The sequence below is a fragment of the Rhinoderma darwinii genome, chromosome 4 (assembly GCF_050947455.1).
Source record: "Rhinoderma darwinii isolate aRhiDar2 chromosome 4, aRhiDar2.hap1, whole genome shotgun sequence".
NCBI classification, from domain to species: domain Eukaryota; kingdom Metazoa; phylum Chordata; class Amphibia; order Anura; family Rhinodermatidae; genus Rhinoderma; species Rhinoderma darwinii.
In genome coordinates, this window is record NC_134690.1 from 137,609,907 (window position 1) to 137,637,487 (window position 27,581).

The 27,581-nt window shown below is 41.8% G+C and overlaps 1 protein-coding gene across 1 annotated transcript in view; it reads left to right on the top strand.

The window, feature by feature from the left end:
• Positions 1-27,581, top strand: part of PRKCI (protein kinase C iota) — a 118,954-nt gene that overhangs the window by 75,818 nt on the left and 15,555 nt on the right. The window contains exons 11-14 of the mRNA XM_075861591.1: positions 2,638-2,724; positions 13,769-13,904; positions 26,415-26,502; positions 27,297-27,422. Coding sequence (XP_075717706.1) covers positions 2,638-2,724; positions 13,769-13,904; positions 26,415-26,502; positions 27,297-27,422 — 437 coding nt within the window. The remainder of the gene's footprint in view (positions 1-2,637; positions 2,725-13,768; positions 13,905-26,414; positions 26,503-27,296; positions 27,423-27,581) is intronic.

Genomic DNA, 27,581 nt, shown 5'->3' on the forward strand with positions numbered 1-27,581 from the left:
AATGTTTAAAGTAAATTGCAAGGATCTGAGGTTGTTTTTCTTTTTGCAATTTTTGTAAGGTCTTTAGGTAGCGATTACGACTGAAGATAAAAAACTGAGCATTTACACACACACACTATATAGACAAGTGTATTGGGACACCTACACAATACACCTACAGGAGCCTTTATGACATCTCATTCTAAATCCGTAGGCAAATAATATGGAGATAGTCCTCCCTTTGCAGTTGAAAATAGCTTCCTCTCCTCTGGGAAGGCTTTCTATGAGATTTTGGAGTGTCTGTGGGACTTTTCATCCAGAAGAGCATTTGTGCGGTCAGACACTGATGTTGGATGAGAGGGCATAGCTTGTAATCTCCATTCTAGTTCATTCTAAAGGTGCTCGATGGGGTTTGAGGTCAGGGCTCTGTGCGGGCCAGTCAAGTTCCTCCACACCAAACTCACCCGACCATGCCTTTATGGACCTTGCTTTGTGCACTGGGGCACAGTCATTCTGGAACAGAAAAGGGCCTTCCCCAAACTGTTCCCACAAAGTTGGAAGCATATAATTGTCTAAAATATCTTGGTATGCTGAAGCATTAAGATTTCCATTCACTGGAACTAAGAAGCCTAGGCCAACCCCTGAAAAACAACCCCATAGCATTATCCCTCCTCCACCAAACTTTACAGTTGGCCCAATGCAGTCAGGCAGGTAACGTTCGCCTGGCATTCGTCGAACCCAAACTCCTGGTATTCGTCGAACCCAAACTCGTCCATCAGACCGCCAGATAACAAAAAACCGTGTTTCCAGTAGCGGCGTGCTTTACACCACTCATTCAGACACTTGGCATTGTGATTGGTGATGTAAGGCTTGCATACAGCTGCTCGGCCATATCCATGAAGCTTCCGGCGTATAGTTTTTGTGCAGATGTTCATGCCAGAGGAGGTTTGTAACTTTGCAGTTATTGAGTCCGCAAACATTGGCGACTATTATGCACTATGCACCACCGCACTTTGCGACCCCGCTCTGTAACTTTCTGATAGGGCACTTCGTGGCTGAGTTGCTATGGTTTCTAAGTGCTTTCTCTATACAATAGTACCACTCACAGTTGATAGTGGGATATCTAGGCGGGATGAAATTTTACAAACTGACTTGACATCCTATTAGGGTATGTGCACACGAGAACTGTCTTTTACGTCTGAAAAGACAGACTGTTTTCAGGAGAAAACATCTGCGTCGTTTCAGACGTAAAAGTTCCTCCTCGCATTATGCGAGGCGTCTTTGACGCCCGTAATCTTGAGCTGCTCTTCATTGACTTCAATGAAGAACGGCTCAAATTACGTTGCAAAGAAGTGTCCTGCACTTCTTTGCCGAGGCAGTCAATTTACGCGTCGTCATTTGACAGCTGTCAAACGACGACGCGTAAATGACAGGTCGTCGGCACAGTACGTCGGCAAACCCATTCAAATGAATGGGCAGATGTTTGCCGACGTATTGTAGCCGTATTTTCAGACGTAAAACGAGGCATAATACGCCTCGTTTACGTCTGAAAATAGGTCGTGTGAACCCAGCCTTACAGTACCACGCTTGAATTCAGTGATCTCTTTAGAACGACATGGTCTTTCACAAATATTTGTAAAGGCAGAATGCAGGGCTAGGTGCTTGATTTTATACACCTGTGGCAATGTTACTGAATGCAACACCTGAATACAGTAATCAAGGTGTGTCCCAATACATTTGTCCATATATTGTATTTTTTGTGATGTTAACTGAATTGTATTATTTCAGAAATATTTAGCATTTCTCCCAAAATGTAACGAATACAGAAATTTATAAGGGCTACAAACCAAAAAAACAAAAACAAAAAGTCTGAAGTCATAAGTGCAAAAAAGATCAAGGGTGAAAAAGAAAAATTGCAATTTAATCGTATGGTCGAAGTTAATCCTTTTTTACTGTGACTTCTAAAGGGGTTTTCCAGCTTAAAGCATGTTTTACCTATCCACTGGATAGGTTAAAAAAAGCTAGATCGCAGGGGTCCAACCACCGATCGCTAAAATGCTTCCCCCAAGCCAAAGACGGTGACTCGGAAGAGTTTGAATGGAGCGGCGGCTGAACATGTGACCTACTACTCCATTCAGAGTTTGACACTGAGGAAAACAGCCAAGCTCAATGCTTGGCTGTTTCCACCCATGCCATAGACTCTGAATGAAGCGGAATAGAGCTCGATTAAATTCTCCTAGCCGCCATCTTGCATCCGGGTGGAATGGGGTCCCTGGTTTTGGTGATTGGTGGGGGTCCCAGTGGTCGGTCCCCCACAGAGCTAGCATTTATGACCTATTCAGTGGACAGCTGAAAAATGCTTTAGACTGGAATACCCCTTAAAATATATGAAAATATAAAAAATATGACTGCAGGATCAAACTTCAGTTTATTGGTTGTCTGTTACCATGGAGGCGCATTGTCTGCATTGTAGCTATAGAAACAAAACGGTAGAAAAATTTTAATTTAACACCTATTGCAAAATTGCTTCATTTTTCATTTTATGTTTGAGAGAATAAAAAACAATTGACTGCGAAAGTTTATATAGAGTTTAACACACTTTTATGGACAGTGACTATGTATTGCATTTAAAGATGTGCTTGTTTGGCTTTGTTTCAGACTGTTTTTCGTTATTGAATATGTAAATGGAGGAGATTTGATGTTTCACATGCAGCGTCAAAGGAAGCTTCCTGAAGAACATGCAAGGTTTGCTTTTATTAGCTAGTGTGCCAACTCACATGTAGGGAAAAAATGATAAAGTTAACTTTTATTATATGGCTGGGTTTTCTAATTGATTGTATAGGTAATGCTTAAAATGTGTTTCTAGCAGCACTCTACATAAATAAAAAGAAGGGTGCACGCCTCAGGACTTCGACCTTCCTTTTAAATATATAAATATCAAAATTATAGGCAGCACCCCAATCTATTTCAACAACTTTGTGCGACATTTCAGCCCACATACAGGCCTTTGTATGTGGGCTGAAACGTCGCACAGAGATGGGTGAATAAAGTATCAGTTGTTCACTGAAATCGATTGGAGTGCTGCCTTTTCTTTTGGGAAATTATATATATATATTACCAACCATAACATTAACCCGTTAGTGACCGCCCCATAGCGTTTCTACGTCGGTCACTAACGGGCCTTATTCCGATGGAATAGACATTTTACGTCGCTGCATCGGAATAAGTAAACAGAGCAGGGAGCTGTCAACTCTCCCTTCTAGAGGCAGCTGAGGGCTGGGAGCGTCCCTGCTCAAACGTGTGAGATAGATATTCGTATTGATCTCACCCGTTTAACCCTTCAGATGCGGCGCTCAATAGCGCGCAACGCATCTGAGTGGTTTTGGAGAGCGGGAGGGAGCTCCCTCTCTCTTCCACCGACACCCGGCGATAAGATCGCCGAGTGTCTATGTCTCCGATGGCAGCCGGGGGGCCTAATAAAGGCCCCCAGGTCTGCCTGTAGTGAATGCCTGCTAGATCATGCCTCTGGCATGACCTAGCAGATGCCTGTCCGTTTTACACGGACAGGCAATAATACACTGCACTACAGAAGTATTGCAGTGTATTATAAATGCGATTGTATAATCGCATAGTGAAGTCCCCTAGTGGGACTAGTAAAAAAAGTTTAATAAAAAGTGAAAATAAATATGAAAAACCCACTTTTCCCCCTTACAAACTGCTTTATTATTAACGAACAAAATAAAGTAAAAAAGTTACACATATTTGGTATCGCCACGTCCGTAACGACGAATGTCGTAAAAAAAAAAATCTGTTTTCTTTGAATCCGGCCTTAAAAAAATGTGATAAAAATTAATCAAAAAGTCGCATCTACTCCAAAACGGTACCGATAAAAACTACAAGTCGTCCCACAAAAAAAAGCCCTCCTACAATTGCATCGGCAAAAAAAAAAAACCGTTACGGCTCTTCAAAAATGGAGACACAAAAACAATTAATTTTGAAAATTAATTTTCACTGTGTAAAAGTAGTAAAACATACAAAAACTGTACAAATTTGGTATCGTTGCAATCGCAACAACCCACTGAATAAAGTTAGTGTTATTTATACCACACGGTAAACGTCGCAAATTTAGGACGCAAAAAAGTGTGCCGAAATGGCCAGGTTTTTTTCTACCCCCCCCCCCCCTAAAAAAAGTTAATAAAAGTTAATCAATAAATCCTATGTACCCCAAAATGGTGCTATTAAAAATTACAACTTGTCCCGCAAAAAACAAGACTTTATACAGCTACGTCGACGAAAAATAAAAGTTAGAGCTCTTTGAATGAGGCGATGGAAAAACGTAAAAAATGGCTTGGTCATTTAAGGTCTAAAATAGGCTGGTCATTAAGGGGTTAAAACCACTGACTGGTAAAGTGATTACCCTTTTACAATTGCCCCTGTCAGAGGGTGTGATATATTAGGCAGTAATTGAACTGTCAGTTCTTGGAATTGATGTGTTGGAAGAGGGAAAATGTGTGATCGTGAGGATCTGAGCAAATTTGACAAGGGTCAAGTTGTGATGTATAGATGACTGGGCCACAGCCTCTCCAAAATGGCAGAACTTGTGGGGTGTTCCCGGTATGCAGTGGTTAGTACCTACCTAAAGTGGTCCAAGAAAGGACAATCGGTGACTGGTGACATTCTTAAGGCGGCTCATTGATATGCGTGGTCCAATTCCACAGCAGCTACTATAGCACAAATTGATTGAACATTTTCCACAATAAAATGTGTTGCATGAAATCTGCAGTGTTCATGCCTAGTGTGTTCTTACCCTAAGGCCGGATTTACACGAGTGTGTGATTTTTGCGCGCGCAAAAACGTGGCGTTTTGCGCATGCAAAAGGTCCATAACAGCTCCGTGTCAGCAGCGTATGATGCGTAGCTGCGTGATTTTCGCGCAGCCGCCATCATTATGACACTGTTTGTATGTTTGTAGCACGTGGTGCATTTCTGTTTTCGTTCATAGTTTATACTGCTGCGGAAGTGCTGGGCGGGATTTTCATGCACCCATTGACTTCAATGGGTGCGTGATGCTCGAACAATGCACAAATATCGGACATGTCGTGAGTTTTACGCAGCCGACACACGCTGCATGAAACTCACGGACAGTCTGCACGGCCCTATAGAGTAACATGGGTCCGTGCGAGGCGCGTGAAAATCACGCACGTTGCACGGATGTATTACACGGTCGTCTGAATAAGCCCTAACAATAAGGCCCAGTTCACAGAGTTTTTGGGCCTTGATATTGACTCGGACACTGCGTCAGAATCAGCACCAAAAAACTTCCAAAACCGTCTCCCATTGATTTAATCTGAAATCAATGGGAGCCAGTCGCGGAAAAAAGAAAAAGCAGCACATCCTTTCTTGCCGCTGTTCCACCTCTGACCTCCCATCGAAATCAATGGGAGGCAGAAAATGCATTTTTCCCTGCGTTTTTTGTCTGCTGTCCTCAATCGCCACGGGCAAACAACGCGGCAAGATAGTGTGGGCAGGTCAAAATTCGGTGCGCGGTTCCAGGCGGTCGCGGGTGCGTATGCGCGGGAGTTTGCGGGTGCGCGCGATCGGTCTCACGGGCGGCGGTGTTTGACGGCCCCCATGACGACCCCCATGCTACCCAGGGCCGCCATCAGGGGGGGTATTATGGGTACTGATAGGTTTGGCCGGGCCTCTCACAATTGAAAGGGGGGCCCGCAGCTCACAACATTCTTTTGGTGAAAAAAACGGGCCCCATTGTAGGGGCCTGTTTTATTTCTACCAAAGGCAAGTCGCGGCAGTTTGCCGGGCCCCCCTTTCAATTAGGTTTGGCCGGGCCTCTCACATCAGTACCCCTAATACCCCCCCTGATGGCGGCCCTGGGTACCATAATATAGTGCTGGACGGAGTACCGTTAACAGGCGGTGCCACGGTAGGGGGGCCCAGAAAATTCAGCTGTAGGGGGCCCTGAAATTCCTGATGGCGGCCCTGTGTGGAAGCATGGGGTGAAATTTCTCCCGATTTTACCTCAGCAAGTTAACAGCTAGAATGCCAAAGGTCTGCAATGCTGTAATTGCTGCAAATGGAACATTCTTTGACGAAAGCAAAGTTTGAAGGAGAAAATTATTTGAAATAAAAATCATTATTTCTAACCTTGTCAATGTCTTGACTATATTTTCTAGTCATTTTGTAACTCATTTGATAAATATAAGTGAGTTTTCATGGAAAACACAAAATTGTCTGGGTGACCCCAAACTTTTGAACGGTAGTGTAAAATTGATTGAAAAAGAAAGCCGTTTTGGGGGGCGACACACATCTGCAAAAATAGTCCACGAGAAAATAAAAAAAAAGTTACAGCTCTTAAACTAACTTGCAGAAAAACGGCTAAAATGGGTCTGGACCAAAATACCCCAGACCTGAACTGGTTAAATGACATTTTCTGATGATGCATTTTCTTTAAAGTTTCAAGCACAGGCTCGGTTATGTACATTTTAGCAAGTAGAGAGAATTTGTGGCACTCACCAAAGAATCCAGTCCTGTTGAAAATGCTGTTTTATCTGCAGGCAGCATGTTATAGAGCAGGAGGAGCTGAGGATATATATAATGTGTCCCTGCTCATTGTGGGCTTAAAGGGGTTTTCCCATCTTAGACATTTATGGCAAATCCATAGGATATGCCATAAATGTCTGATTGATAGATGCGGGTCCCAGCTCTGGGACCCGCACCTATATCAAGAAGTCTCTCGACACCCAAACAGCCTGGTGCGGGATCCAGGCAAAGGTTAGTGGACAGAGGGGTCGTGCATGCATTCCCCTCTCTCAATTCTGTTCAATGGGAGTTAAGGAAACAGCCGAGCAACGCTTTCTCTGCTGTTTTCATAACTGCCATTTAACCGAATGGTTGTTGGAGAAACAGCCGAGCTGCGCTTGCTTATTTCCGGAACTGCCATTGAACAGAATGGAGAGACGCACGCGTGCCCCTCTCTCCACTAGACCCAGAGATGGGACCCACATCTATCAGACATTTATGGCATATCCTATGGATATGCTATAAATGTCTAAGATGGGAAAACCCCTTTAAAAGTGCAATGGACTGTTTTTCTCTGTCATTAGCAGCTTTCTCTTTATTCTCGCTTATATAAAGTAGACTGAATAGACTCTTAAAGCCAACCTGTCATTCCCATTAGGCTGCCCTCATTGATGGCAGCATAATGTAGTGACAGACAGTGGTTTATCACTTATGTACTAATGTGAACCCTTTTATGAGTACTTGCATAAAGAGCTCTGGCAGCGCCACCACGGATGGGTCCGGTATGTCTTCCTATGCACAGTAATAGGTAAACATCTGTTAATGGATAGTGGGCAGAACTAGCGTATAGTGAACAGAACTTGGCCAAACATGAATATGCCAGGCTCTTCTCTGGTGGTGCTCCCCGAGCTCTGAATGTTAGTACTCCTAAAAGGGTTCACATTAGCATGTAAGAGACAGACCAATGAAATTAGCGTCTGTCTCTACATTATATTCCCTTTTACACTGTGGGTGTTGGCTGTGTATTACATCTGACACCTCGCGCTAATGGCCAGGATCGGAGATTACTGCGATCCTGTCAGTTTAACTACTTAAATGCCACGGTAAATAGCGTCCACGACATCTAAGCCGTTAGAGGTGGGCTGCCACTTCAGACAGCTTATTCCCCTCCCCTTCCCCCACACACACGCAGGATCCAGCTGTTATCGATCACATCCAAGTTCAAAACTTAGATGCGATCCGTAACAGATGGATCCTGCGTGTCAGAAAAACGCAGGACTCGCGGTCACCGAAGCGGTCCGTCCCGCTGACCTGACTGATTTGGGTTTGAACGCAAGATACAGCTTCTATGTATCCAGGATACACAGAGGCTGTATCGCAAAAAATAAAACATTTTTAAATAAAAAACTATAAGCAAATTGTCTAAAATCCTCTAATACGTTACATAGTTCGTACGGTTGAAAAAAGACACATGTCCATCAAGTTCAACCAAGTCATGGGAAAAGGGAAGTAAAAAAAATGTATACACATAGAACAAAAAAATATTAGCTCCTAGGAAATTATCGTAGCCTTTTTTAAAAGCCATCTACTGTCCCTGCTGCGACCAGCTCCTGCGGTAGGCTATTCCATAGATTCACAGTTCTCACAGTAAAGAAGGCTTGTTGCCTCTGCAGGTTGAACCTTTTTTTTCTCCAGACGGAGGGAGCGCCCCCTTGATTTTTGAGGAGGTTTTACATGGAACAGTATTTCACCATATTTTTTGTATGTGCCATTCATATATTTATATGTTAATCATGTTCCCCATTAGTCGTCTTTTTTCAAGGCTAAATAGGTTTAGTTCTTTTAATCTTTCCTCAGAACTTAGATTCTCCATTCCCCTTATTAGCTTCGTTGCTCTTCTTTGTATTTTTTTCTAACTCCAGGGCATCCTTTCTATGAACTGGAGCCCAGAACTGAACTGCATATTCTAGATGAGGCCTCACTAATGCTTTGTAAAGTGGTAATATTACATCCCTGTCCCGCGAGTCCATGCCTCTTTTAATACACAACAATATCTTGCTGGCCCTTGAAGCAGCTGATTGACATTGCATGCTGTTATTTAGTTTATAATTTACAAGTACACCCAGATCCTTCTCAACAAGTGACTCCCCCAGTGTAGCGCCACCTAAGACATATGATGAATGCAGGTTGTTGGCAGATGAAGTTTAATGTAGATAAATGTAAAGTTATGCCTCTGGGTACCAAGTGGACGCTCAAACACTCAGTTTGTTTAAATCCGCTTGCAATTCACAAACATCTTCCATAGACTGAACATTGCTACATAGCTTGGTGTCATCTGCAAAAATAGAAATAGTGCTATTAATCCCATCCTCTATATCATTAATATATAAGTTGAATAATAGTGGTCCCAGCACAGAACCCTGGGGTACACCACTTATAACCGGGGACCATTCAGAGTAGGAATGATTTACCACAACTCTCTGGATACGGTCCTTAAACCAATTCTAACAATTCTTTCTAAACCTATAGTCCCTAATTTACCCATTAGGGTATGTTCACACGAGGGCGTCTGAAATTACGGGGATGTTTCAGCCTGAAAACATCCCCGTAATTTCAGCCGTACCGGCATGTTCAGGCGCTTGAACGCCGCGTCAATTACGGACGTAATTGGCGCTGCTATTCATTGGAGTCAATGAATAACGGCTCCAAATACGGCCAAAGAAGTGACGGGTCACTTCTTTGACGCGGGCGTCTATTTACGCGCCGTCATTTGACAGCGGCGCGTAAATTACGCCTTGTGTGAACAGACAAACGTCTGCCCATTGCTTTCAATGGGCAGATGTTTGTCAGCGCTATTGAGGCGCTATTTTCGGACGTAATTCGGGGCAAATGCCTTTGCAAAGTCCAAAAACACTATATCCACAGCGGCCCCTCTGTCTAGGCTTTTGCTCACCTCTTCATAAAAACAGATTAGGTTAGTTTGACAGCTTCTGTCCTTAGTAAAACCGTGCTGGCTGTCACTTATAATACTATTTTTTGTCACATAATTCTGTATATAGTCCCTCAATAGCCCCTCAAACATTTTCCCCACAATGGATGTTAAGCTTCCTGGTGTATAATGACCCGGGGAAGACCTAGAGCCCTTTTTGAAATTAGGCACCACGTTTGCCCTGCGCCAGTCCCTTGGCACTATACCAGTCACTAGAGAATGTCTAAATATTATGAAGAGGGGAGCAGAAAGAATTGAACTAAGCGCTTTAAGAACTCTAGGGTGTAACCCATCTGGTGCCGGGGCCTTGTGTACATTTTATTTAGTGTAATTGGACCCTCTCTACATTCATCCAATTCAGTATATCAACTGATATATTACAGAGCACTGGCACCGGCTACATCAGCTGCTATTTCTTCTGTTGTATATACAGAGCTGAAGAACCCATTTAGTAACTCTTCCTTCTCTTGATCCCCTGTGACCAACTCCCCATTACCACTATCTAGGGGTCCTACATGTTCAGACCTTGGCTTTTTTGCATTTATATACTTGAAGAGTTTTTGGGAATTTGTTCTACTTTCATTGGCCACCTGCCTTTCATTTTGTATTTTTGCTGATTTTATTACCTTTTTACAAATTTTATTAAGCTCTTTATAATTTACAAAGGCTACAGCTGTACCCTCAGATTTGTATTTTTTAAATGCCCTTTTTTTTGTCATGTATTGCCCTTTTTACAGAAGGTGTAAGCCATCTGCTGTTTAATTTTAGTCGTTTATACTTGTTACCTATAGGAATAAAATTTGAAAATTTTCCATTTATAATTTGTACCATTATTTGACATTAGTTCTTCCCAGTCTATATCTTGAATTGCAGTACTCAACCTGGAGAAATTGGCCTCCTTAAAATTAAGTGTTTTTGCCCTCCCAGCCTGTTTGTTTTTTAAAGTATAGGTAAAATTTAACTATATTGTGATCACTGTTACTGAGGTTTTCACGAACATTGACTTTCCCAACAAGTTCTGCATTATTAGAAATTACCAGGTCCAACAGATCTTCACCACTATTCGGGTCTTCCACAAACTGGCCCATAAAAATTTTCCTGCCACAGGTTCAGGAAATGTCTCCCCTTTACAGTTGAAGCCGAACCATGACACCAATTAATATCCCGGTAATTTAAATCTCCCATTATCACTACAGTACCAGCCTGTGCAGCCCGCTCCATCTGTTTATATAGCTGATATTCCATCTCCTCAGTTATATTGGAGGGTCTATAGATTACACTAAAAGTAATATTTTCATTGTTTACCTCCCTTTATAATTCCACCCACAAGGTTTCACCCTCTAATCTCTCTTTCACACTCTCCTTCATATCACTTCTCACATACAGACGTACACTACCACCTTTCCTATTTGTCCTGTCTTTCCGAAACAGTGTAAAACCCTGTAGATTTACAGCCCAGTCATGTGAAGAGTCCAGCCATGTTTCAGCAACACCAACTATATCTATATGTTCCTCCAGTACCAAGGCCTCCAGCTCCCCCATTTTGCTTGCTAGACTTCTGGCATTTGTGAACATACACTTTAACTTGCCTTTTAAATGTTTCACTTTCAGTATCAGAAATGCGATTATTTGACATTATTTAGGCATTTTTATTTTCATTGCGGTTTTGCAATGAAAGGATCTCCTTATCTTGTTGCCTAGTCCTCTCCCCACAGTCTGTTTCTCCCCCCACCAATATAGTATGACCCCTATCTGACCTAACTACCCCTTTTTTTCTACATTGGCCTCCCTCCTCAGCCCTAGTTTAAATACTCCGCCACCCCAGCTAGAATTCTCTCCCCCAGCACAGCGGACCCCCTTCCATTTAGGTGCAAATCATCTGCAGAATGCAGTTTGTACCCCAATGAAAAATCAGCCCAATGCTCTAGGAACCCAAAGCCTTCTCCTCTACACCAAGACTTAAGCCATGCATTTAACTCCCTGAGCTCCCGCTGTCTTTCCTTTGATGCGCATGGCACAGGCGGTAATCCTGAGAATACAACCTTGGAGGTCCTTCCCTTCAGCTTATAGCCTAGTTCTTTAATATTATTCCTAAGGCTCCTCCACCTACCATTTATTCTGTCGTTGGTACCTACATGAACCACAACAGCTGGATCATCACCAACCCCTCCCAGCAATTTGTCCACCCGTTCCACCACATACTGAACCCTGGCACCAGGGAGACCTCAAACCATTCGGTTTAAGCGGTCTTGGCGACAAATTATTCTATCCGTCTTCCTGATTATAGAATCCCCTACAACTATCAATTGTCTTGCCTTACCTGCATTACCATCCCGCCGACTACTAGCTGGGCTGTTCTCCCGGCTGTTAGGGAGATCAGTATCCACTAGGGCTGCCATTTCTGAGACCGACACCCTCGCATCATCACCCAACTTGGCAATTTTGCTTGGAATATCAGAAACAGGATTGGCCTTCCTTTTCTTGGACCCCTTTCTACTGCCCCTAACTACATTAACCCAGCTACTTGCCTGATCCTGCTGACCCCTGTCTTCACCCTCCAATTCTACCCCACTAACTGCTTGTTCCGTCAGCAGCATGCTCCGCTCAAGATTGTCTATCGCCCTCATTATTTTGTTAAAAATAAGAGCTACAAAGTTTTGGGTTTTTTAGCCTTTTAAATTAAAAAAATTACAAGTCCCTGCTCATTGTGGGCTTTAATGAGGCTCTGTCACCAGATTTTGCAACCCCTATCTGCTATTGCAGCAGATCGGCGCTGCAATGTAGATTACAGTAACGTTTTTATTTTTAAAAAAACGAGCATTTTTGGCCAAGTTATGACCATTTTTGTAGTTATGCAAATGAGGCTTGCAAAAGTCCAAGTGGGTGTGTTTAAAAGTAAAAGTCCAAGTGGGCGTGTATTATGTGCGTACATCGGGGCGTTTTTAATACTTTTACTAGCTGGGCGTTCTGATGAAAAGTATCATCCACTTTTCTTCAGAACGCCCAGCTTCTGCCAGATCACGCTATGACGTCACTCACAGGTCCTGCATCGTGTCAGACGAGCGAGGACACATCGGCACCAGAGGCTACAGTTGATTCTGCAGCAGCATCAGCGTTTGCAGGTAAGTAGCTACATCGACTTACCTGCTAACGCCGATGCTGCTGCAGAATCAACTGAAGCCTCTGGTGCCGATGTGTCCTCGCTCGTCTGACACGATGCAGGACCTGTGAGTGACGTCACAGATCTGCACTGCCAGAAGCTGGGCGTTCTGAAGAGAAGTGGATGATACTTCTCATCAGAGCGCCCAGCTAGTAAAAGTATTAAAAACGCCCCGATGTACGCACATAATACACGCCCACTTGGACTTTTACTTTTAAACACACCCACTTGGACTTTTGCAAGCCTCATTTGCATAACTACAAAAATGGTCATAACTTGGCCAAAAATGCTCGTTTTTTAAAAATAAGAACGTTACTGTAATCTACATTGCAGCGCCTATCTGCTGCAATAGCAGATAGGGGTTGCAAAATCTGGTGACAGAGCCTCTTTAAAGGGAACCTGTCACTAGTTTTGGAGCCACAAAACCACCAGTATGTTTTGCAGCTAGTAACTTGTAAGTTATGTTACTATTGCCTAAACAGCCTGGAAACTATGTGGGAAGGTTTGAAATTGACAGCCTTCCTTATAAAAGTGAACTTACAGAGATAACTGCCAATTAGTAAGACCTCCCACTGGACTCTTTTTAGCCCACAAAGAGCAGGGATTTATTACCAGGCACAGTCGCTATGAAATGTACGGCACTGTGCCTGGTAAACGATGAAGGGGACGCAGCATGTCAGCTGATTGGTGGGGTTGCCGAGATTGAAACCACTACTGATTTGATATTAATATCAAAGTCCCGGAAAACCCCTTTACAAATAAACACTTTTATGGGCCCATGTTGTTTGATTGGTCTGTATATAGAGTGAGGCCAGTTAGTGATCTTTTCACATAGTTGTCATTATGTGATTAGTTTGTCCTGCAGAGATACTAATGGTTTTCCGAGTAATGTGCTATATAGCAACAAATAATGTCTTCATTTCATACATACAGGACTCGTCTATTTCTACAGATATTTGTACTGGAATTGTGTTTTTTTGGTGGTAAGGGGGAGGGAGGATTGAGCATATTTTGCAATTAATATACCAATGCAAACAAAATCCACCCAATTGTTTTGCTCACATTTTTCCTGGTAGTAATAGACTTGTGCTTTTCTCCCTCTAGGTTTTACTCTGCAGAAATCAGTCTGGCATTAAACTACCTCCACGAGCGAGGAATTATTTATAGAGATTTAAAGCTGGACAATGTCTTATTGGATTCTGAAGGGCACATAAAACTTACTGACTATGGCATGTGCAAGGTGAGGAAAATGGTTTATGGTATTTGTCCACTGAAGCGAACTCTCTCTGTCCACAATCACTCTATGCAGACAAAGCACTACATCCACTATCAAATATTATAAGTAATGAATGAAAAGTAGAGCTTTTTTGTTATCCGGAAAAATATCTCGTTTAAGGAACCATATTGCTTTTATACAAGACATAAGATCGCCATGGTCTTAAAATATGTCTCATGCTGAGCAAAATGTCAGGCCAAAGTCCACCTATGCTTCAAAGATTGACTTATGTGCTCTAAAGATGTGATTGTATTGTGTCTGCCCTGGCTATCAACATTGTCATACAAGGATCTTTTTATGCATGTATTTGTAGTGTTCTGCCTTGGTATTGTACAGTGTATGCTATGAATAGATTGCTGCCCTGATACTATACAATAAATAGTATCAGTCCAGCACACCAGCAAAATTTGGGGAAATCAATGGCAGCATGAAGCATACACAGTTATATAGTATCAGTGTGTGTGTGTGTGTGTGTGTGTGTGTATATGAATATATATATATATATATATATATATATATATATATAGTAGTGCCGTCCTGATTCTGTATAAATGTGGCATATTTTTTTAGACTGCTGGCATGTTACCTTATAGAATCAACTGTGTGTGTTTACAATACATAGACATAGTGCTGCCCTGATACTTTGTATCATAAAATATCAGCTATTTACAAATCTGAAAGGGAGAAACACTCAGACATCCTTACCTGTGAAGCGCTGTAGAAGAAAGTTTGTCAAAAGCAGGTGCTCACCTTTTTGTGCTGTGCTGAGAGCATGGTCACTAAATGTTGAATACATGCATCTGGTGTGTTTTATCTTGAAGAAGGCACCAGTCCCGGCCCAAAACGTCTTAATGTTTTAGACACCTTTGATACAAATAGTTTTAAACGTATCCCTCATGGCCCAAAGTCTTTATTCTAAATGACGAGAAGTGTCTACATCTACATTTTTGTGCAATTTCTAGAAGAATCTTCATAAAATATCAGGGCACCATTATGTTTTAGAGACCAAATGCCTTTTTGTGTTCCAGAAAAGAAAAATATTGAAAAATAATTAAAATCACCTGTAAATAAAAAGAAAATTATGATATAAAGACTATAGACATCGTTTTTTGTTTTTTTTTGTTCAGCAAAGCTAATCATATGGCCTTTAATTCCCCCTGCGCAGCGGTTGCTTGTGCCACTCTCTGCTGTGAGTGACGGCTCTAGCAGCCAACCAGGAGACAGCAACAGCTGTCGTTTAGAGCAGAGGGGCGAGACTAGCAGTGGCGCTCGCGACCACAGTGCTGGGTGAATGTACATGAATGAGACAAAAGGTATGGTTACAATGCCCTCCCCTATATCGCACTGTCAGCAGTCTTGAGGCCTCAAAACTTCTGAGAGATTCCCCTTAATATGTAAGATGCTCCCAAAATTGTCAGCTGCTCATTTGCCCTGCAGCAACTGCCACTCATGATTGCTGTTTGTTAGTTGCTCTCTGCTGTGGCTCATAGAGGGGTCCCGTATGGGATACCCCCTATATTAAATCCATATGGCCCAACGGCAAATTAACAGAGGTTGTCCTACTGAGGCAAATCCTTTTAAAGGAATTTCCAGGTTATTGTTTTCATAGAGTAAACATAATTCATAATCTACTAGTACTTTTTTTTATTGTATTCTTGTGTCTTGAGTGTTAGTGACAGGATAAAATCACTGTATGATAGCAAGTTTGTGATTGCTCCATTTTATATCCGTACACTTGAGCAAGTTAAAAGATTATTGATCCAGAAGCAGAACTGATTGCATTTCATCAACCAAGAATATTTTTCCCTAGCGAAACATAATTGGTTAATGTAACACTGTGTTATGATATTGTTCTTTTATATGGTGAGGTTTCTGGATCAATACAAATAAGAGTGTGTTGGATGTATACATTTCTGTATCTATCTATAGGTATTCTGTATATTGTCATACTACCTTTATGCCAAGCCATCTCTTCTTTCTTCTTTAATTTCTTGTATATGTAACAAATTCCCTCTGTAGGACACAGAAATATAACTGTTCAGTACAAGGGAGGACAGTGACTATTAAATACAGTTATGCCTCATGCACGCGACCGTTGTGCACTCGGGCCGTTTTTTGATCGCATCTGAGTGGCACCCAATAGTCTTCACGGATCCATTCACTTTAGCGGGTGAATCGGGTCCGTGAAAAATGGTCCGAGTCTCCGATCCGAGGAAAGATAGAACATGTCAGGGTCTCGGACGGCACACACGGTCGTGTGCATGAAGCCTAAGATCCAGAATTATTTGGACAGTGACGCAATCTTCATGATTTGGGCTCTGCATGCCACCACATTGGATTTGAAATTAAACTGAGATGCAATTGAAGTGTAGGCTTTTGGGTTTAATTCAAGGGGTTGAACAAAAATATCCTGTGAAATGTTTATGAATTGCAACAGTTTTTCTACACGACCTCCTTTCAGGGGCTCAAAATTAATTGGACAAATTACCATAAATAAAATGTGTTGTTTTTTTTTTAATACTGTGTAGAGAATCCTTTGCAGGCAATGACTGCCTGCCTGATGTCTGGTACCCATGGACATCATCAAACGCTGGGTTTCCGCCTTTGTGATGCTTTGCCCGGCCTTTACTACGGCTGTCTTCAGTTGTTTCTTGCTTGTGGGTTTTCTGCCTTAAGTTTTTTCTTAAGCAAGTGAAATGCAGCTCGATCGGGTTGAGATCTGTTGATTGACTTGGCCATTGCAGAATATTCCACATCTTTGCCTTAAACTCCTGGGTTGCTGGCGCAGTATGTTTTGGGTCATTGTCCATCTGTACTGTGAAGCGATGTCCAATAACCTTGCTGCATTTGGTTGAATCTGAGCAGAAAGTATATCTCTGAACACTTCAGAATTCATACGGCTGCTTCTGTCTTCAGTCACATCATCAGTAAACACTAGTGACCCAGTGCCTTTGGCAGCCATACATGCCCATGCCATCACACTGCCTCCACCATGTTTTACAGAGGATGTGGTGTGCTTTGGATCATGAGCCGTTCCAAGCCTTCTCCATACTTTCTTCCTCCCATCATTATGGTACAGGTTGATCTTTGTTTCATCTGTCCAAAGAATGCTGTTCCAGAACTGGGCTGGCTTCTTTACATGTTGTTTGGCAAAGTCTAATTTGGCTTTTCTATTTTTGAGGCTGATTAATGGTTTGCACCTTGTAGTGAACCCTCTGTATTTACGCTCATGAAGTCTTCTCTTTATTGTAGACTTAGATACTGATACACCTACTTCCAGGAGAGTGTTCTTCACTTGGGTAGATGTTGTGAAGGTTTTTTTTTTCTTCACCATGGAAAGGATTCTGCGATCATCCACCACTGTTGTCTTCCGTGGACGTCCAGGCCTTTTGGAGTTCACACGATCACCAGTGCGCTCTTTTTTTTTTTTTTTTTTGACACATTTGTGCTCTCTCTCTGATGGATTTCTTCATTTTCAGCCTAACGATGGTCTGTTTCACTTGAATTGAGAGCTCTTTTGACCTCATGTTGTGGGTTCACAGCAACAGCTTCCAAATGCAAATGCCGGACCTGGAATCAACGCCAGACCTTTTACCTGCTTAATTGATGGATTAACGAGGGAATAGCCCATGCATCTCATTAAATAGCTTTTGAGATAACTGTCTAATTACCTTTGGTCCCTTGAAAAAGAGGCAGCTACATATTAAAGAGCTGTAATTCCTAAATCCTTCCTCAAATTAGGATGTGAATAACCTCAAAGTGAAGCGGAGTCTACACTTTAAGCCCATATTGATTATAGAACTGTATATTCAATATGTTTTGGTAAAAAGCTAAAGAGACAAAACTTGTCACTGTCCAAATAATTCTGGACCTAACTGTAGTTATGAGGTGCAACAGAAACTATTCGTAGTCCAGTAATAAGCAACCATATCCTTCCTCATCTCCGACAGCAGTGTGTTATTTTTATATATATAAGAACCAAGAAAGACAAGTGGGGAAGGGAGACTAAAACAAACAAAAAAAAAACGGAGTAGTGTCTTATTTAGGGCCACTGGTAGTAACTGGGCATAATGTTGTTTCTGTTTTCTGCAAATTCTATAATTCACTTCTTATTTATGTCTTTGTAACCTGCCATATTTGCAACGTTTTGTGTGGAGGTGCTCACCCCCACAGTTTCGGTGCTCGGTCAGATGATGTTGCCTGTCTTTTTTCCATTGTTTTTTGCTGGTGTCTGCATATAATTTTTTATTTTTTATTTTTTATTTTTTTTCTTTCTTTTAAAAGGGAATGTCACTTTTTTTTTCCTAATTGGAACCAGATAATGAAACCTTTTGGGGCATATTTACTAAACTTTCTAAGATTTACTGAGACCAGATAGTATGAAGATGTAGTATATTTATCAGTGAGGACTGTATAATAAATGTGTAGCATCTTGCTGGATATGCTTGGGACTTTTTTCTAACTTAAACCAGCTCAAATTGGCGTATTTTTTACACATTCTAGAAGCAGACACAGTAGTATGTATGCCCAATTTCTTTTTTTTCTAATTAGCATTTTTCATTCTATTTTCTGTACAGAATTATAGGGGCGGCCATCTTGCCTGATCTGCTGTTAACAGCATTCAGATATATACTTTACAGCTGTCACGTGGACCATAGGAAACAATAGTCTGAAGATGACATATTGACTTCTAATGAAGAGTGTACTAGACATGCACTGTGACCTGTGTAGAGGTCACAGTGGAGTTAGGGGGAGGAGGGCAGCTGTGTCCATCACCTATTGTCAATGGTGGATCCTGTGAGATATATATATATATATATGTGTGTTTGTAAACCGTTTTTATTGTAATCCTGCCTGTGATAATGACTGCTGAGAAGTGATCTCTACAGAACAGGAAATGTCAGTCTATTAGGATTCTCAGTGGCCAGAGTTAAAACTGCAAGATTTTCAGGTTTATGTTTTAATATAGCAAATTATATAGAAAGTGAAAAATAAAATAAAATAACACCATTTTTAATTATTAAAAAAAAATAGGTGTAACATGAAAACTTGATTTAAACAATAGGTGGTTTTCTGATGCTATGTCTCTTTTAGCACTGTGTATATGCCCCTCACCCCCAGCTAGTTTTTCCTGTGCTCCAGCTGTACATTGCTGCTTGTGCTTTATTTCTTTGACATCTCTCTTGCTGTTCACCTTTTATCACTGCCTTATCTAATGTTCTGACCTCCCCCTCTCCTTTTTCCTCTTCTTGCTAAATGTACTTAAACATCCCTGTTCACATCCCATTTAGCTTATATAAACATAGACAAAAGTTGGCATTCTAATGCGTCGGACTACTTTTTTCTTTTCTTCTTTAAACTATACATTACAAGTAAAATGCAAAAAAACCAATGTTAGGGCCTGTTCACATCACTGTTCATATCCGTTCCGGGGTTCCGTCGGGTTAACCCCGCAACGAAAAGTGAAACTGACAGCACAACTTCCATTTCAGTCACCATTGATCTCAATGGTGACGGAAACATCGCTAATGCTTTCTGTTCGTCATCATTCTGGCTGGTTTCCGGTTTTCCGACGGAATCAATAACGCAGTCGACTACGCTATTGATTCCGTCGGAAAACCGGAAACCAGCCGGAATGGTGACGAACGGAAAGCATTAGCGATGTTTCCGTCACCATTGAGATCAATGGTGACTGAAATGGAAGCTGTGCTGTCAGTTTCACTTTCCGTTGCAGGGTTCACCCGACGGAACCCCGGAATGGAAATGAACGGTGATGTGAACAGGCCCTTAGTCAGCACCTCCTAACAAAAAAATGAAATGTGCAGGTGCACCTCTGTTGTGACTGAAATGCAAAGCAAACAAACACAAAAGGACAGCAGCACCCTGCAGGAGCTAAGATATACATAATTATTGAATATCTAGATTTATTTTAATTGCTTTACTGCTATATTTACTATATTTTCAAATGTGAGGTTCTTAGCGCTCAGTTTGATGAAGTTGTATGAGCCCGCCTGCCATAACAAGGCGACCTCGTGCACAGGGTTCCCACACTAAATATTATACCTGTACAATAAGAGACTCCCCTCTTTCTTTGGCCCATGCCGAGAAGCTAGCTTACATCTGCTCTAATTATAAGTGTTATTTTTAATACTTTGATGCAAATCCTTTGCCGTCAATGACTGCTTGAAGTCTGGAACCCATAGAGGTCAACAAAAGCTGAGTTTCCTCCCTTAGGCTATGTTCACACGGAGTTTATTGACGCGGAAACCGCGTCGCAAAACTCGGCAAAAACGGCCCGAGAACGCCTCCCATTGATCTCGATGGGAGGCGTCGGCGTCTTTTTCCCGCGAGCAGTAAAACTGCCTCGCGGGAAAAAACGACATGCCCTATCTTCGGGCGCGTCCGCCTCTGACCTCCCATTGACTTCAATGGGAGGCAGAGAAGCGTACTTCGCGCTGTTTTATGCCCGCGGCGCTCAATGGCCGCGGGCGAAAAACGGCGCGAAAATCGGCGTGCAGGGAGAGGAAAATCTGCCTCAAAGTTCCAAATGGAATTTTGAGGCAGATATTCCTCCCCCAAAATACTCCGTGTGAACATAGCCTTAAAATGCTTTGCCTTCACTGCTGTGGCTGCTTGTTTGGAGGTCTATCTGCCTTCAGTATTGTCTTCAGTAAAGTGAAAAGCATGCTCAGTTGGGTTGAGGTCAGATGACCAAATCAGCCATTGAAGAAAATTCAATTTCTTTGACTATAGAAGCTCTTGGGTTGCTTTTGCAGTATGTTTTCGGTCATTGTCCATCTGTACTGTAAAGCGACGACGTATCAATTTTACCGCATTTGATAGTCGGAGCAGTAGGTCTGGCTTTGTACACTTCAAAATTCTTCCTTCTACTTCTATCAGCAGTCGCATCATCATCAATAAACACCAGTGATCCAGTTCCATTGGCAGCCATACATGCCCATGCCATGACACTGCCTCCACCATTCTTAAATGGACACTAACTATTCATAGAGCTTATGCTAATCTAGTAGTATGCCTGATATAGATCTGTTTTGTAATTTACTTACTGTTAAATTGTAGTTCTTTTTTCCATGCAAATTCCGTTTGAAGTTAATGCTGATAGATGTCGTCTTTTCTGCAATTTGCTGTCCACACCCTGTTGTGAAGCAAAATCTATCCCTAGTTAGATATACTGCAGATGGTGGGGGGTCATGTCTCTTCACTGCCTGCCTATACCAATCTATGTAGAAGGGAGGGGGAAACAGGAGAATGGAACAGAGAGAGAGGGAGTCAGACGCGCTGCCAATACAAGTCTATGGAGAGGGGATGGGGGACCAGTAGCAGAGTGAGGCAGACAGATGTGCTGAAACTTCATGGCAAGTGTTATTTCTCACCCCAGTGCTGGATTTTCCGCTACACTGCTCAATACTGCTGTATAATCTCCATGCTGCTGCAGCTTCTATATATGTGATAAATTATAGGAGAGCAGGATTCTCCTCTTCTGTGTGAGCTGTGTATAGAAGACATGATCGCAGTTGGGCTCCGCCCAGTAGCTCAGAGACAACTGAGAATTAGGCTATGTTCACACAGTTTATGCAGGCAGAAAATTCAGCCTGGAAAAATCAGCTCCGGTTTTTTTGAAGTGGTTTTGCACTACAGCCGTTTTTTGTAGGGCTTTTTTACGTGTTTTTTTTACCTATTTCTTTAACAGGCAAAGGAAAAAAACGGAAGCCCATTTTTCCCATCTCCCATTGATTTCAATGGGGTTTTTGAGGCGGAAAATAAGGAGATGGGCGCCATAATGTAGGTGACAGCAGTGCTTTTTATTTAGAAAAATGATCTATTTTTACCACGTTAGGAGCGATTTTAGATTTATGCTAATGACTTTCTTAATGCCCAACTGGGCGTGTTTTTACTTTTAGACCAAGTGGGCGTTGTACAGAGGAGTGTATGACGCTGACCAATCAGCGTCATACACTTCTCCCAATTCATTTACTCATCGCATAGTGACACTGCGTTGTTCGCTACGTGCTGTCTTGGGCTATGTTCACACTGAGTTTTTTTACGAGTGTTTTTGACGCAGAAACCGTGCTGCAAAACATCATAAACGGCCCGAAAATGCCTCCCATTGATTTCAATGGGAGGCGGGGGCGGTTTTCTCCCATGAGCGGTAAAACCGCCTCACGGGAGAAAGAGGGGACATGCCCTATCTTTGGGCGTTTACACCTCTGACCTCCCATTGACTTCAATGGGAGGCAGAGAAAGTGTATTTTGCGGCGTTTTATGCCCGCGGCGCTCAATGGCCACGGGCGACATACGCCGCGAAAATCGGCGTGCAGGGAGAGGAAAATCTGCCTCAAACTTCCAAATGGAATTTTGAGGCAGAAATTCCGCCTGCAAAAAACTGTGTGAACATAGCCTTATACTGACATATTAACGTTACTGAACTGTTTAGAACGTGAATACGGGATGTCTATTCAAAATCCCGACACTTTGTTAACGTTTCTGTGGTATGTAAGCGTAATCTCGCTGTAACCTGTCATTTACAGCGTGATCTCGCGAGATTACGCTTGCTCTGCTGTAAGTTCCACAGAAACGTTAACGAAGTGTCGGGATTGTGTATAGACATCCCGTCCTGGCTGGAAGGAATGTCTATTCACTGTCTAAACACTTCAGTAACGTTAATATGTCAGTATAAGACAGCACGTAGCGAACAACGCAGTGTCACTATGCGCTGAGTAAATGAATGGAGAGAAGTATATGATGCTGATTGGTCAGCGTCATACACTCCACTGTACAACGCCCACTTGGTCTAAAGTAAAAACGCGCCCAGTTCGGCATTAAGAAACTCATTAGCATAAAGCTAAAATCGCTCCTAACGTGGTAAAAATAGATAGTTTTTCTAAATAAAAAGCACTGCTGTCACCTACATTATAGCGCCCATCTCCTTATTTAGAAGATAGGGCACTTATAATGTGGTGACAGTCTCTTTAAAGTTTCTGCTGTCTTGCTCTGTTCTATGTTTTCAGCCTAATGAGTCTCCTTCACTTGCATGGACTCTTCTTTGGATCATATATTGAGTTCCCATGAACAACTGCCTAATGTAAATTCAACACCAGACCTTTTGTCTCCTTCATTTGTCATGAAATAAGGAGAGAACAGGACACACCCGTCCATTAAACTGCTTATGAGTTAAAGGGAATGTGTCGCTAGAAAAATATATATATATATTTTTTTTTTCCGTTAAACTGTTAGTATATAAATGATTACACATTGTTCTAATTTTTTTAATTTTTTCACAAGTCAGGAAATATTATAAATTAGATTCTAATTTATAACATTTCCATGTGCTGGTCACTAGAGGGAGCAATTTCCAAAATTGTAGCATTGGCACGTGGTAAAGCAACCTCATTGCTTTATGCTGCAAAATTGGAGAAGACACACTCGAGTCTAGTGTCCTCAAATAATCCCCCCTCCTTTTATCCTGGCTAGTGCTAGTGTTGAATGTTCAAACCTCCTACACTGTGTGCTGCCATTTTTTGAGCGAATGCACAGTGTAGGAGAATTAGATACAGTGGTAATTGCATAGTATAACACTAATATACACACACATCACATACACGAACATAACTTACCTGCCGCCGTCGCTCCCTCCGCTCCTAGCCCTTGATTCTGAACATATGGACGGAAGCCGCGACCGGAAGTAGTCATCTTACTGTCTGGCCGCGTCTTCCGGTCCACATGAAAATGGCACCGGATGTCGCTCTGCCGAAGACCTTTCTTTTGGACTGTGTGAGAGCGGCGCATGCGCAGTTCCCACACAGATGGCGTACGCCATAGTGAATGGAACGGCTCCCATTCGCATTCTCTATGGGGATGTATGTGCCGTATTCCATCTCTGTATGTGTCGTTAATCGACACATACAGAGATGGAAAAAAAAAATGGTAGCCCCCATAGAGAAGTAAAAAGAAAAAAGTACAACACAAATAAATAAAAATTATTTTAATGACATACTAAAAGCAATAACATATAAAAAAAAAAATTCCGTGACCCCTTCCACTTAATTGTCCACTTTCACACGACAGAGTGACATTTGGGCCGCTTGCAACGGCACCCGTGTGGCACCTAACGGTTTTCACAAACCACGTCAGTGGGTGAATCTGGTCTGTGAAAACGGACGCGACTCTCCGATCCGTGGAAAGATAGATCATGTTCTGTCTTTCCACGGACCGCAGACGGGACTCAGGCGGCGCACACGGTCGTGTGCAAAAGCCCTTAGCATTGATTCTGTGAAAATGGAGAGACTTTGTAAAAACAATAGCTATTATTCCTAAATGGTTAATACAATATTTTTTGTTAAACCCCTTGAAATAAAGCTGAAAGTCTACACTTAAATCGCATCACCTTTGCTTTGTTTCCAATCCATTGTGGTGGTGCATAGAGGCTGAATACTGGAAATTGTCACATACAATCTCATATTTTATATCTAACAGTACAGTAGTTGTATTGTCTTAGTGCTGAGGTTGCACGAAATAACACATCCCCAGATTTTCACCCCAGGGACAGAGCACTATTCTCACCTGCCGTTCCACGCTACATCTGGTTATATAGAGTACATTTCTTTGGTTTTAGTAGTTCTTATGTGGACTGATGATTAAATGGTGCTGCTTTCTCCTTCGCAGCGTGGTTCAGGTTGATAGAGCTGCACAACGCTGCAATATTAGGAGTCTAGTGACATTGTGTATATTTTTAATGTTTACTTGAAAACACATATGATAAATTGTCTATTCGCTGCTTTCCCCTGTTTTACACCTTCCATTTACTTCACTATATTTCCTGCTTTCTCTGTATACTTTGAATATATAGAAAAATTGCCAGAGGCAATAGAAAACTGTTTTCTTTCCAACTACTTCTACCTAGTAGAATAGTTAAATTGTAAAAAATATGCCATACAAGAGATAAGACTGACCTAATGCAAATCATAAGCACGGAGTAAAAGTGCTAGCTGTAGTCCATGGTATAGATCAGCTATCACGAAGTAAAGGTACTAGCTATGGTCAATAGTAAAGGTCAGCTGTTATTAAATAAACTAAAATAGGATTAATATAGCCCCCCCCCCCCCCCCGGCATGTTTCACTGCAGATGCAGCGTCCTAGATTGAACCAGGTGCGTAGTTACGTGTAACCAATCTAGTCTATCCTTTTGCCAAGAAACCTCCTTCCTTCATGACAGACTTGGCATATGGCCAATAGAGGGTTGGCATGGAAGAGCCAATGACATGCGAACGCCCACATCTGCACACTAATGCCGGAGACACACTCCGAGACTAAGTTACTATGTTTTTGATGATTTTTTTTCGAAGTCTTTTGACATGCCCAGTAGCACTTTTTTGTAACTTCGTCTCGGAGTGTGTCTCAGGCATTAGTGTGCAGATGTTGGCGTTCGCATGTCATTGGCTGTTCCATACCAGCCCTCTATTGGCCATATGCCAAGTCTGTCATGAAGGAAGGAGGTTTCTTGGCAAAGGGATAGACTAGATTGGTTACACGTAACTATGCACCTGGTTCATTCTAGGTGGTAGATGATAAGGAGGCTGTTTTGTTTGGAAACATTTCGGGGGGGGGGGGGGGGGGAGGCTATATTAATCCTTTTTTAGAGCAATGTTAACAGCTGACCTTTTACTATTGACCATAGTTAGTAACTTTACTTGGTGATCGCTGATCTATACCATTGACTACAGCTAGCACTTTTACTCAGTGCTTATGATTTGCATTGGGTTATTCTTTTCTCTTTTATGGCATAGGAACTTTGATACTATTACTGGAACTTTGATACTATTACTGGAACTTTGATACTATTTTTCTATATATTCAAAGTTTTTTTACCCACCAACTACTAGGGTCTCTTTCTATTTTTTTTTTGTGTTTAAGTTCTCTGTATACTTGGCACAGACCAATTGCCTTTACTTATATATAACCTATATACATGCACCAGTCATGTGGAAATAATACTCTTTTGGCGTACATCTGGACGGTCTGTATAGTTAATGTATCCACAACACACAGCGCATCAATCTTGAACGACTTCATCATTGTGGAATAGACTACTGTACCCAGTGGGGTTATGATGAAATAATAAATTTTCTGGGTTTTTTTGTTCCCCGTTTCTTCAATGGAGTCCAACGTAACAAAAACAGTGCATGGATAAATTATATTAGAAAAACCTTTATTTTACTCTGCTTCATATTATTGCCCAATGCTGGGTGAAATATGAACCTCTACTTTACATAGTCAGTATACCAAAGAAAGGTGTTTGAAATTAGGGTTTGTTCTTATTTGCATAAGTAGAGTCTGGGGAATGAAGCCTTTTCCTCCTCCGTGGATCAGTTGGAATGTGGTCTTTAAACTTGGCTGAAGTTGCTGGATGAACTGTATATGTGCTTGCTGATTTCTGTCTTATTTTATGTTCTAAAGGAAGGTTTGCGACCAGGAGACACTACTAGCACGTTCTGCGGAACACCAAATTATATTGCCCCTGAAATCCTGCGTGGAGAAGATTATGGTAAATACAGATTTCTACTGCTCATGACCATTTGTTCTCATGATGATGGTGAAGATCACTTTGGCTGTGTCTCACACAGCCACTTATGTACATAATGTTAAATATACAAATTCTTTATATCAGCCAATTCATTACACCCATGATCTCTTACTTCCTTTCCTAAAATTTACAATTCTGAAATGACTCTATTTATATTGTATTATATAAGGGGATCTGGGCATCATAAAGGGGAGATCCTACACTCTCGCTCTGGTGAACTTGTGTATAACATGGGTAGCTATTCATTCCGCTGCAGGGAAATGTATGGCTGGTCCCCTTTCTCCACTGGCAAAATCCACTATTGGCATTTTATAACTTCAGGACTGAAGGGTTAACAGGTCAAACAGTATAGTGGCCTCAGTCACTCAAGTGTGAGGAGAGCGCAGAAGATGGGTGGACAAAAATGAGGCAATAGCTTTTTCATGCTGGTTGACTCATTAAGGGATTCGCTCAAAGGATTTGTCTTGTATAGAATCATTATAATTTATATAGCACCGTAAACCTTTAGGGCACTGCACATGTGAAATAGTATGGGATTAATGGATAGCTTGTGAACGGACACATACGACCGTTATATTACCAAGTACAGTAGATGGCACAAACTGACAAAGTAGAGGCCGGTACAGGCGAGCCGGTATTACAAAATAAACGTTACTGTTTAAAGTGCTTCCATAATGTGACTTACTCGTTCTAAATGGAAAATTGACAACTGATTGCTTTTTTCTTTTTTTTTTTTTAATTCTTGTATGCTGAAGGTTTTAGTGTGGACTGGTGGGCACTAGGTGTCTTGATGTTTGAGATGATGGCTGGTCGGTCACCATTCGATATTGTGGGCAGTACAGACAATCCAGACCAAAACACAGAGGACTTCCTTTTCCAAGGTACAAGCAATCTATGCTTTTGTCATATTGGCTAGTAAATATTTATGTATTTACATTTTTGAGCTACAAAGACTGGAATAAAATATAATTCTGAAGGTTTAGTAGTTTTAGCCTCTAGTTATTTACTTTTAGTATGGGACCCCTTTAGCTTTTGTCACC